Source organism: Astyanax mexicanus, chromosome 19 (genome assembly GCF_023375975.1).
Source record: "Astyanax mexicanus isolate ESR-SI-001 chromosome 19, AstMex3_surface, whole genome shotgun sequence".
NCBI classification, from domain to species: domain Eukaryota; kingdom Metazoa; phylum Chordata; class Actinopteri; order Characiformes; family Acestrorhamphidae; genus Astyanax; species Astyanax mexicanus.
This window is the reverse complement of record NC_064426.1, coordinates 32,971,815-32,983,898: the sequence shown is the minus strand read 5'-3', so window position 1 is coordinate 32,983,898 and position 12,084 is coordinate 32,971,815. Positions and strand designations below refer to the sequence as shown.

At 37.0% G+C, this 12,084-nt stretch overlaps 1 protein-coding gene across 1 annotated transcript in view; it reads right to left on the bottom strand.

Annotated features, from left to right (window-relative positions):
* Positions 1-12,084, bottom strand: part of ppp1r9ba (protein phosphatase 1, regulatory subunit 9Ba) — an 81,315-nt gene that overhangs the window by 27,891 nt on the left and 41,340 nt on the right. The window contains exon 3 of the mRNA XM_022668479.2: positions 558-690. Coding sequence (XP_022524200.2) covers positions 558-690 — 133 coding nt within the window. The remainder of the gene's footprint in view (positions 1-557; positions 691-12,084) is intronic.

Genomic DNA, 12,084 nt, shown 5'->3' with positions numbered 1-12,084 from the left:
AACATTTTTGTTATTTTAGCCATTTCTCATTTTCTGCAAATAAATTCTTTAAATGAAAATATTTTTATTTGGAATTTAGGATAAATGTTGTTTGTAGTTTATAGAATAAAACAACACTATTCATTTTGCTCAAACATAAACCTGTAAATAGCAAAATCAGAAAAACTGATTCGGAAACTGAAGTGGTCTCTTTGTTTCCAGAGCTGTATTGTATTCTATTACAGTACATTTAACAATGAAAACAAATACAGGGAATTAAAAAGCTCTACTTTCTGGTCTATTTTAGTGTTTAAAGTAGCCTAATACCTCTGGGTTGTTGAATAAAATTAATTAAGAAAAATGAAGCCAAAATCTCTTATTTTGTTAACAACTATCAGACCTAAATACTTACAGAATAGAAGGTTTATGAGGGAGATTTTTGGATTACAGCAAATGGGGCAAAGTGTTAGATTTAGGAGTATTAGCTATTAATTATGCAACTGTACAAAAACATTTTCATTACCAAGAAAAAGCTCATAAAACATGGGCTAAAGTGACGTGTTTAGGTAGAGTTTAACCTTTTTCCAGTTCCACAGGGAAGAGGTCCAGTCTCTCCACTCTCTTTTCCAGCTCATACTCCGCCGATGCTGCCATGGGATCAACGTCATCATTGCGCCGGTCGTAGTCCTCATTGGAATATGTGGTGAACACCTGAAAGAGTTCAATGGAAGATGTCAATCATTTACAGTGGGACAAAAAGTTAATAATCAAAGCTAGCAAATCAAACACTGTTCAATTATCAAACAGCATATGGATAGAACCTTCATCACTTTTAGGACCTCAATATTACCTATTGTGTTTATTTATCTGTTTGTTTCCATTAAGATGAATGTGACCAATATATACCGACATATAGCTGTAGCTATAATACACAAAAGCCATAATACAAAAAAGGTATGCAGTGAATTATAGGCAATAACACCAAAAAAAACCCTATAGAATCTTATTCTGTCAAAAATAAGTGTGTGTAATGATTCTACCAAAATAAATATGAAGGGTGCACTAAATTATTTAGTTAGAAAAAAAAAAGAAGTAAAAAGCACTTTTAGTGTTGGCGAAAAGTAAAAAAAGACTAATAAAAATCATGTATGAAAAAAAAAGTGTCAATTTATAAGTCAAATTGACATTTTTATTTTATATGGCTGGGATGTTAAAAATGTTCAGTGCTCAATAAATATATCTTAAAATATTTTTAAATGAATTTATCTGTAAAAGGCAAGACAAAAATATATTTATAATATTTGATTTATGTAAAAAAAAGTCAAAATGATAGAAAAGATGCCAAAAACAATGTTTGCTCATATGTATTTTGCCTTTGACCATGTTTCTTTTTGTTTGGTTTTGTTTTTTTTAGCCACTGATGCATAACAATGGGTTTGTGCTTTTTTTTACACCCCTAGTACAGATGTTGAGCTGCTTCATGCAGGTCAATAAGTGAGATCACACAAGGAGACACACATCTGGCTCATTTTATCAGACCATAAAATCTGCAGATGCACATGCCTAGGAATAAACTCATTCAGCTATCTGTTCATATTTTTATATCTCAGGCCACGCTTTTATTCAATAAAAAAGAGAAGCATCCATGAGGAGTCCCAACATCCCCCTGCTCTACAACAGAGTGTCCTTGTTCGAGATACTGACCAAGATACAGCACGGAGAGGACAGAGCACAGACAGAGCTGGCATTGTGCTCCTCACAAACACCACTCTCTGCAACTCAACAGAGGAGAGGAGTCCTTCAATCAATCTAATGAATCCTGAATCTTCACTCTCCATGACTCTACACATTCAATCTCTGTGTCTCAGAGTGTGTAAGTGTGTGTGAGAGAGAGAGTAAGAGTCTGTTGCTTGGCTGCAAGAACAAAAGCCTGAACTGCTGGAGAGAAAGAAAGCTTTATTTTAATGTAGAACACAATTAAAACCTACATGTCTAACATAACTAAAGCTGAGACTAGCCTGCATGATATGATTCTGCCTTGCCTGGTCTTACAATTATCTATTATTTCTAACATGTTTCTAATTTCTAAAACACATCCCTATAGTACAGCCCTTCTGTAAATCATTACTGGGTTTCTGGCTTTCGATATACTGATAATGCAGAAGGCTGTTATATGCAAATGAGCCTCTACTGGTCACTGAATGTTGAATACAGTATGCTGAGAGTGTCCTCTCTGTGGAAGTCTGAATGGTTCAAAATTGTCACATGATCCAACCTAAGCGCTAATGTTTAACCACTTCTAATCTTCTAAAGGGTGCCACTGTGTTTTTAAGAACAATATGTACCAATACATTGCTATTGTTGCTGATACCTTATGTGGTATACTGTATGTTTGTGTTTTTTTTACAGAAAGGTTGATCTACATCTTGTTGAACTGAATACAATTACAACTAGGCTTGTCACGATAAGGATTTTTTGTGGACGATATATCAACCCAGAAATTATTGCGATACACAATATTTTTGTAATTTTAAGACTATTAAATGCCACCAACATAATGATAACAGAATAGCATAAAAAAGCAATTAAACACTTTTTAAAGACTACATTCAAATTCAAATTCTGAATTAATCATTTACTATAATTACTTTGGGAATTGCATACTTATTTCTTTACCTACTTTAGTCCACACTGTGTGCATGGAGTTACTGAAGCATGACTGGCTAAATAATACTTCACTTTTATCGTCTGTTGTGTTAATTTGAATGTTTGTTCACATATATATCACGATTATCAAAAATTATAGAGGTAATGTTAATTTATTGTACAATAAATCGATATTGCAGTTATTGCGACAGGCCTAATTACAACCTACATTGCTGTCAATCAACCAATCAATCAATCAATCTGTCTGTGCTATAGTATTTTTTATGCACAGTGCAGCCCATCATGTATTTATTTTAATATATGCCAATCTGATCATACTGTTCTGATTGGATAAAATGTAGGCTTTTCTTATACACAGATTTTATGAATATGATCATGTGGTTTTTACTATGACAGTTTTCATTGGATTTAATGAAAGTATATTAACCATTGGATTTAAAAAGTATATTAAAACATATCATTCAAATTGTCATCATTAATCATCACATTTTGACAATGTAAGAAAAACAACTGCCAGATTCATTTTAAGACAAAGTAACAGTTTGACCTGGAGAAAATGGAGATACTAGGCTTTTCTCCACCAAAAGAAAGCTCAGTCTAATTACCAGCTTAAATGCTTGTATTTCTATGAGTTGGTCTGCAAGCACTCTCAGCCTGACCAAACCAGACAACCAGCATGCCCAAGCTTGACCATGCTAACCATAGCTGGTTATCTAGGTGATTGACCAGCTTTTCATCAACCTTGACCATCAGAGACCAGCGACAATTAACAGCTGGCGTTGAGCTGGGTTTTCATCAGGGTTGTGTGACAGTAAAGATCTGCTAAGTGCCCGAATGAGAGAAGAAGAAATAATTAAGAACAGGTGCCAGGAGAATTGAGTTCACCTACAGGTCAGAGCGATTTCTCACCCACAATTCACACACAGTCCTGATTTACAATACAACAAGTCAATACCGTAAAATACAGAGCCAAGTCCGCAGGCATCCCCCCACCAGGACCCAAGAGGGTGTGTCTTGGATTTGGGTTATTCCTAGACAGCATCAGTTTTTGAACATGGATGGGAAAACACTCACTGTAGGGGAGTGTGATGTGCTATAAAAGTGGTCAGATGCAGAGCAGCGTAAAGCCTCAGTGTACCTCATCCATCTCTGAGACCACTTAAAGATTACTCGCAGAGATGCTGGAATGCCAATTCAAACAGTGAACTGCTCAGTTTATCATGTTCCCTCTCAAAGGCACAGTGCTGACAGCAGAGTGTAGCAGACATAGATCAGGCTATTAACTTCACAAATAGAGGCTGGCTGATATATTGTCCCACTCCTAATCAATGATATATCTTTAACGCAATTTATTGTATAGTTTTGACTGTATCATATCGATATGTGGAATCAAAAATTGATTTTGAAGCACAGGTGCTCTCAACTTCCTAAAACACCAACGCCCTCCATACTCTGTAAACGTGACATGCATAAATCCATATTTTCAGTTTTTTTGCTTATATTCAAATGCTGTGAAATACGGTAGAGAATAGTTTAGCTAGAGTAGGAAAAACAATGTCTGTGTTTCTAAAGGACACTGATGCAGAATAAATAAAATAATAATATTAAAAAACTGTGCTTTTGCAGACAGGATCAGGTGTGGGCTTATAAATATTTCTATAAATAATTCTCTCTCTCTCTCTCTCTCTCTCTCTCTCTCTCTCTCTCTCTCTATCTCATCTCATGATGACATCCTGGCCATAGGTGCATTAATATTTCATCAAATCATGTTGGTTGGCTTTTCCTGTCTCTGCTGATGTCAATGCCCCATGTTGTATGTTGTGTAGGGGTGGGTATCATCACTGATTTCCCAGTTCGATTCGATTCCGATTCACAAGGTCTCGATTCGATTTTCAAATCGATTTTCGATTCGATTCGATTCTCGATTCAACATCGATTAATTTAGGGAAATTTCAGTTACCATAAAAATTGTAGTTTGAATATGAAATGTAATTATACAAGGAACACTCAAATTTCATTATTAAAATATTAGTTTATATTATGAACACTCACTTATGAACTGTGTATCCTTACATATAAATGTTACCAGAGCTTCAGATATTTTTTTAGCACGAGGAGAACTTGAAGGTAGTTTCATCGCAAATGCTTTCTCTAGTGGAGTTTGTGTGGGTTCTGCCGTTTTCTGAGTATCAGGATGGTGTCGCGTTAGATGATTTCTCAGATTTGTGGTATTTCCACAATATTTCAGCTCCTTGTTGCACAGTTTACACACAGCTTTGCTTTTATCCAGCTCTTCCCTACCGCCATAGCTTCTGAATCCAAAATGCAACCACACGTCTGCCTTCAGGTTCTTGGGCGCCTGCACTCCTGCTTCAGCCATGCTTAACTGATCACCCCAGCCAGAGCGCGCTGCTCGGAAAAAAAGGATGGTCTCGCGAGATCTACGCGAGACGTTAAAGCTACGCATACACGGGGAAAAGGGGCTAGTTATAAAGATCGATCTCGGGTTTATATAAATCGATATCGGATCATTCAAATGAGGATCGATTTAAATCGAATAATCGATTTTTTTAACACACCCCTAATGTTGTGTCTATAGTTCATTGCCTTTTTCTTTCCAATACACGCTTCCTTTTTTTCCGGCTGTGATCCCTTTTAGCTCTTCATGGCCTCATCCTTCCATATTTCTTTATTGTACCAATAATTTTATTAACTTGTTTTCACGCTGTCTTTTAAGAGTTTGTTTATTCTGCCTTTGTGTTAGAATATCCACTGATTTACTGCAGTCTGTAACAGCTACTGCTGTGAAAACTGATCATAAAATATGCTAACCCAATGTTCCAGCAAACCATTTAATGTTATTTAGAGCCATTTAGAGCATAGCTACCTAGCATTTAAACATGCACAGCTAAATTTGAAACGTCCACGCTTGCAATTCTGTTATGAAGCTCTAGTAAAGCAGAAATGTTGTGTGTTTGTGAGGTTGTTAGGTAAGATGTTAGCTTATGAACTAGCCGAAGAGCTTCTCAAGCACCCAGTGCAACCACATTACCATTACTACTCTTTTTGTGAGGTACTGCTCCCTCCAATCAGCCTTCACACAGTCTTTTTTTATATCTGCTAGTCACTACAGCCTAGTTAGCTAGCATTTAGCAAACACTGGAAGCTTAGTTAGCATTAGCAGGTAAAAACCTTTAAAGCTAACCTTTTACAGGATTACAACACCAGGTTACCTAAAATTAGATCGAAGTTTAATAGTTAAGTCTTCTGCTTTTTTGGGCTAAAATGCTAACGGCTATTGGCAGCGCAGACAAAAACTCATTTGGAACAGTGAGCTGCCCATACGTCAGAAATACTGCGACAATTTGATTTGCATACCATGGAGATTTGATAGGAACAGAGAAGAACTACAAAAGAAGAGGAGACCATAAAGATATGGGAAGAAGGGGTAAGAACTAAGAAGACCATGAAGATATATGAGGAAAAGAGAAGAACTACAAGAGAAGACCTTGGTGATATGATATTTCCAGGGAAAGAGAAGAACTTTAAAGAGAAGATAAAACCATGAAGATATGTAAGGAATAGAGAAGAACTATAAAGATAAGAAAAGACCATGAAGATTTGAGAAGAAAAAAAGAAGAAACATAAGAGAAAATCATAAAGATATGACAGGATTATGGCTACAACACCAGGTTACCTAAAAAATGAAAGCAAAATATTTAAGACAGGATCAAACATGGCATGCTATTCTGTTTTTTTTTTTTTTTTTTTTTTTTTTTTTTTAAGAGACGTGCTACTGTATAATTCATAAAGTGGGCACATTTAAGTGGAAACTGCACTAAAATAGCTCGAAATCTTAGAAATCACAGAAATCAATTCTATTATTATTTTGGAACCACAATTCAGAATTAATATAAAAAAAAACATGATTTGAATAAGAAAAATTTTAATAATAAGAAGTAAATTTGAATAAGTAAATTTTATTGCTCCAAATGCACTAAAGGGAGTTTTTAAAATATTATCATGCAGTTAACATTTAATAAACACTGCTTCTTCTCATTTGTGGCCACTAGTTTAGTTTCTGTTTCTGATATGTAAAAAATTATGCCAGCTCAGACAGGAAACTGAGGCAGGAAGGCACCCAGTTATATCCAGATCAAAGTTTATTAGTCTAGTCTTCTGTTTTATTGGGCTAAAATGCTAACAGCTATTGACAACACTGATAAATACTAATTTTGAACAGTGAGCTGGTAATATGCCATATGTATTTCATTTGGATACAGAGACTTTCATCACTACACTGCCTTGTAAGTGCATGTGGGCTGCAAGGCATCAAGTCAGCATTTCAGACACAGGAAAAAAATGATCTCAAATTGTCTCAAATTGATGCAGTTAAATCTGCAACCTTGCAGCATTTTCTCTCTTCTCTACCTATTTTTTCTCGTCTTTACCTATAGCTCTGGAACTATTAGCATGAGTGTGTGAGAGAGAGAGAGCTTGTGTGTGTGTGTGTGTGTGTGTGTGTGTGTGTGGCATGGAGGAGAGCAGCAGCAGGCAAAGGCATCGCCCCTCACTGTGAACGCCATCGCCCTGATCACATGGTCCATCTCCATGGTAACCAGCAGGCTTTGCGATTGTGATTCTGCCTCTCTTTACCTCCCTCTCTCTCTCTCTCCCTCCCTTCCTCCCTCTCTCTGTCATCTTTTTTTCCATCTTCCTCTCCTCCTCTGGGCTGTGATAAAAGAGCGGGGGAGGGGGGGAAGCTTGTCAAGTGTCAGCGTCACACTGTCACACTTTGATATCGAAGAATGCACTGAAGACAACCCACACACGATAACACTAACACACACTCCTCACACTCCAATAAGAAAAGGCATCTATCACCAGCATCTCTGTTTCCCCCTGAAACGCAGCCCCCTGCGTTCCTCCTGGTTCTGCAGATGCAGATGCTAGCTGGCTGAACAGCGGATCAGTCTGAGCTGATCTTCAGATTTTTCCAGAAGCTCTCAGAAGGAATGTCTGTTTGGTCACTGCGTTTACTGTTCTGGCATCATGAGCTCACTCTGAGCCAGTATATACAGGCCAAGGTGTCTGGAGATATCAGCACATCTTTGGGACCTGCTCTCTCTCTAACCAGATGTGGTTGAGACAGACAGATAGACACACAGACATACACATATATAAAAAAAAAAATCTCTGATGTCTCCTTAAGAGAACCAGCAGAAGAGACAAGAACTGGGAACAGAACTAAAAAACAGTAGTGAGGAGAGGAGAGAAGAAGAGAAAAACGCCATGGAGAGAAAAAAAAGAGAAGAAGAGATAAGAAGAGGAAAGAAAAAGGTAAAATAAAATGAGAAGATATTAGAAGAAAAGAAAAGAAGAAAGAAACATAAGAGGGTAAGAGAATAAACTAGAAAAGAAGGGGAGAAAAAAGGAAGAGAGAAAAATGAACATATGAGATAAAAAGAAAGAAACTAGAAGACCAGAATGAAGAGATAAGCCAATTAGAGAAAATGAGAGAAAAGAGGAAACATAAGAGAAGACCATACAAATATGAGAGAAAAGAAAAGAGAAAAAGAAACTGTAAGAGAAAAGAATAGAAGAGACAAAAGAAAACCATGAAGTTGTGAGAAGAACTGTAAGAGAAGAGAAAACGATGAAGATATGAGAGGAAGAGAGAAGACCATGAATATATAAAAGGAAAAGAGAAGAACAATAAGAGAAGGAAAACCATGGAGATATGAAAGGAAAATAGAATAACTATAAAGAAAAGAGAAGATAATGAAGATATGAGAAGAAAAGAGAAGACTTATGAAGAGAGGACAAGACCATAGAGATATGGGAAGAAAAAAAAAGAAATTTAAGAGAAGACCACAAAGATATAAAAGGAAAAGTGAAGAACTATAGGACGAGTGAAGACCACGAATATATGAAGGGAAAATGAGAAGAACTATAAAATAAAAGAAAAGAGAAAATCACGGAGTTATGAGAGGAAAAGAAAAGAAGAACTAAAAGTGAAGATAACACTAGGGAAGAAGACAATAAAAGAAAAGAGAAAACAGGAGAACAGTGGAAAAACTAGAAGAAGAGCGAACAGAGATAATACATCAGAAGACAATGCACGGAGAAAAAATAAGAAAAAAAAATAGGAGAAGAAAAAGGAGAGAGAAAAAGAAAATAAATAAGATGTGTGTGTGTGTGTGTGTATTGTTTTTATATAGGCTATACACAATAACGTGTGTCCCATTCGCTGTTATACAGTATAACACAGTTAACGTAAACACAGTGAACACTGCTCATATCAGCCTGTTAACTACGTCATATATGAACCACCTCCTCCTCCACCTGATCAATACTATCAATACTACACTCCCCCACACTGGACCTGCTCAGCCTTCTGTTCAGTCTCTAGTGTGTGTGTGTTTGTGTGTGTGTATGTGTGTGGAATGCAGCTGGTCTGACTGCTGTTATTTATCAAGTTCTGCCTGGCTCAGCCATTCCTCAGCTTTCCTAGGCAAGCAGAGAGAGAACCGTAGTGTTAGCACAACAGCACACACACACACACACACATAGCTCCTCCCATAAACACAATCACACACACACACACACACACACACACACACACACACACACACACACACACACACACACAGGTACACACAGAGGGAAAAGGGTTTTTATGCAAAAAAAAAAACCTCTCAGAGAGAGAGAGACTTTCTCACACACATACATACATACACACACACACAATCATGTTTTAAGACACGCAGCTTCCAGACATATGGTAAGAGAATGTGGTTGATGGCTGAGAGGACTTCAGTTTAGATCTGCCTCTACAGCAATTTAGACTCCTTACCTACACCAACAGTGTTCTGTTATCACTACCACAGTGTTTTATATATAGTTCGCTGATCCCGATACTAAGATTTGAGCATCAGTCGATATTTACTGTTTAATGAGCTTTAAAATGAGCTATTCCCTTAGGATGAGCCTCTTAAAAAAACTCAACACAGCCAATACCATCACATCTCACATCGGTGTGAGCTTCTAAATCAGGCTTGATTCATTTCATATCAAATCACATCAGGCTGGGTTGTATCAATACGCTTCTTCTTTTCAGTTATTGAGCTAGTAGCATGCAAATGCTAACTATGTAGTGTTTCTTCTAGAATTTTTTTTTTCCAGATACTGGCTATACAAGGCTATCATGGTAGCATTAGGTTTTACACAAAGACTGTCTGTCTGACTTTCTCCGGTATTTGCTGTTCCAAATTAAATGCTCTCTGTTTTGTTATTGCAATTTCATGATATTTCATACAATTCTGAAGCAGCAGCAGCAGCAATAATATGTATTCATTTATTTAATTCATCTATTATTATTCTACAAGATTAATACCCAAGGAATTTCCAAGAGAACAACGAGAATTTCCAAGAGAACAACATTAATCCAATATTATTTTATTCATCTATTAATAATCTACAAGATTAATTCCCAAATATCTACAAGAGAATTTCCAGGAGAACAACATTAATCCAATCCTGGAATTTGAAAACATATCTAAGCATCTGATGCCAAAACATTTAATACATATAATGATATCATCTGATGTAATACAGATGTAATGTACAGAAGAAAATGCAAAAAAACAGTTTTCAGAATAATATAAGTATCTTATGCTGATAATGAAATAATCAAATATTGTGCAACTCTTATATTAACTAGAGAAATTGTAAGAGAACCACATTAATCCACAAGCAGAATTTCTGTCATGTGTTTGCTATGGGAATGCCATCCTCTTGCTTTCTTCTTTAAATTGAGCCCTGCTCTCAGTGTACTGCAGTGTTTGTGTATTATATGAACATTAAAAGCTGGAGAGGTGCTTCTGTTCTTCCTTTATCTTCAACGCTTGCAGTTATTTGACAGTGGATTGGAAAAAAGACTGTAGGGAGGGACAGTTTTCCCTAATTTAGAACCATCAAATAGAGACGAATCTGCATATTTAAACATTTTCTAAATACACACAGACACACACATAACTGTGGAACGCAATATCAGCTACTTCTAATACCCAGCAGTGTAGAAGAGTAGCAGTATGTTTGCATATTGCAGTGTGTGGGTGTATGCACGTGTGTGTAGTAAGCCCATGTGTGCATATCAATATCAAGATGTGCACTTAACTCGTCGGTGCATCACTGTGTGTGTGTGTGTGTGTATGTTTTCCCTGGTCCCTGGTTTATTACTCTTCCTCTTTTTTGGATCAGGCAGCTGGTTTAACGCCTCGCTCAGGAAGAGCGAAAACCAGGCTCTTCAGGCCCTATTTTGACACTTCTAGCCCGGTTGCTATGGCGATCGCCTTTACAAGCAGACAGACTACAACACACACACACACACACACACACAAAAACACACACACACACACACAGCTCACAGGAGAGCCCCTAGGCATTCTAAGAGGTTGCGACAGTTATTCTTAGCACTGTGGGTTTTGTCCATTAATTGCAGTCTATAACCGCAAGCTTGCTGTACGTCTAGAAAAACAAAGGAGGGAAAAACATGCATGTGATTAGACTGCAGGCTGGCCTACTGCATCACACACACTCAGATCAGACAGTAAAAGAGGAGCTTGAGGCAAATATGGCTTGTTTTGCTTAATATTTGTTCATTTATTAGCCCTGCAGCACTTAATCTGATATCTCAGGGCCTCAGGTCTGTACATTTGCATCATCAACACTGACCTCTCTGCTTCTTTTCTGTGAGGTTGAGGAACATCAAATGGCAAATCATGTGGAGCAACTATCTCTACGATCAACAGGACCACAATGACCTAGCACAACCCGTTACCGAACACTGTTACAGCATCACTCAGCATCTAGAACACTAAAACCATTCTTTTTTTTTTTTTTTTTAATTATTATATACCAAGCATAGGGTACTCCAGTTCTGGAGGGGCAGCCTTCTGCAAAGGTAAGTGATCTACCTGCCCAATCATACTTCATTCTACTCCTTTCATGTCTATGTTACCCTCTGGCTCTCTTGTATATTAGGCTATTATAGTCAGATCTGCCAGATTTGGCAACCCTCATAACACTCTTACCACATTCTCATAATCCATTCACAATCTCCTGTTACCCACCACAGACTATCCATCCATCTACTGCTACCTGCCTTGGACTAGTTGCCCACCCAACACTGCTGCCTATATTAAACATTTACATGGATTCAATTATTAAAAAATTATTGCAATTATTCTTAATCCTATGAACTATTTTAATCATCTCAATCAACCACATTTGTATTCTAGTCTTGCAAGGTTAGATACATTGTACAGATCACTGGCAAGATCTCATTTAACTTAATGCATTAAGGCAATTAATGAAAGATCCTAAAGATCCGTGTGCATGTTTCGATCAAAAAGATGCGAGTAATACACTACACAC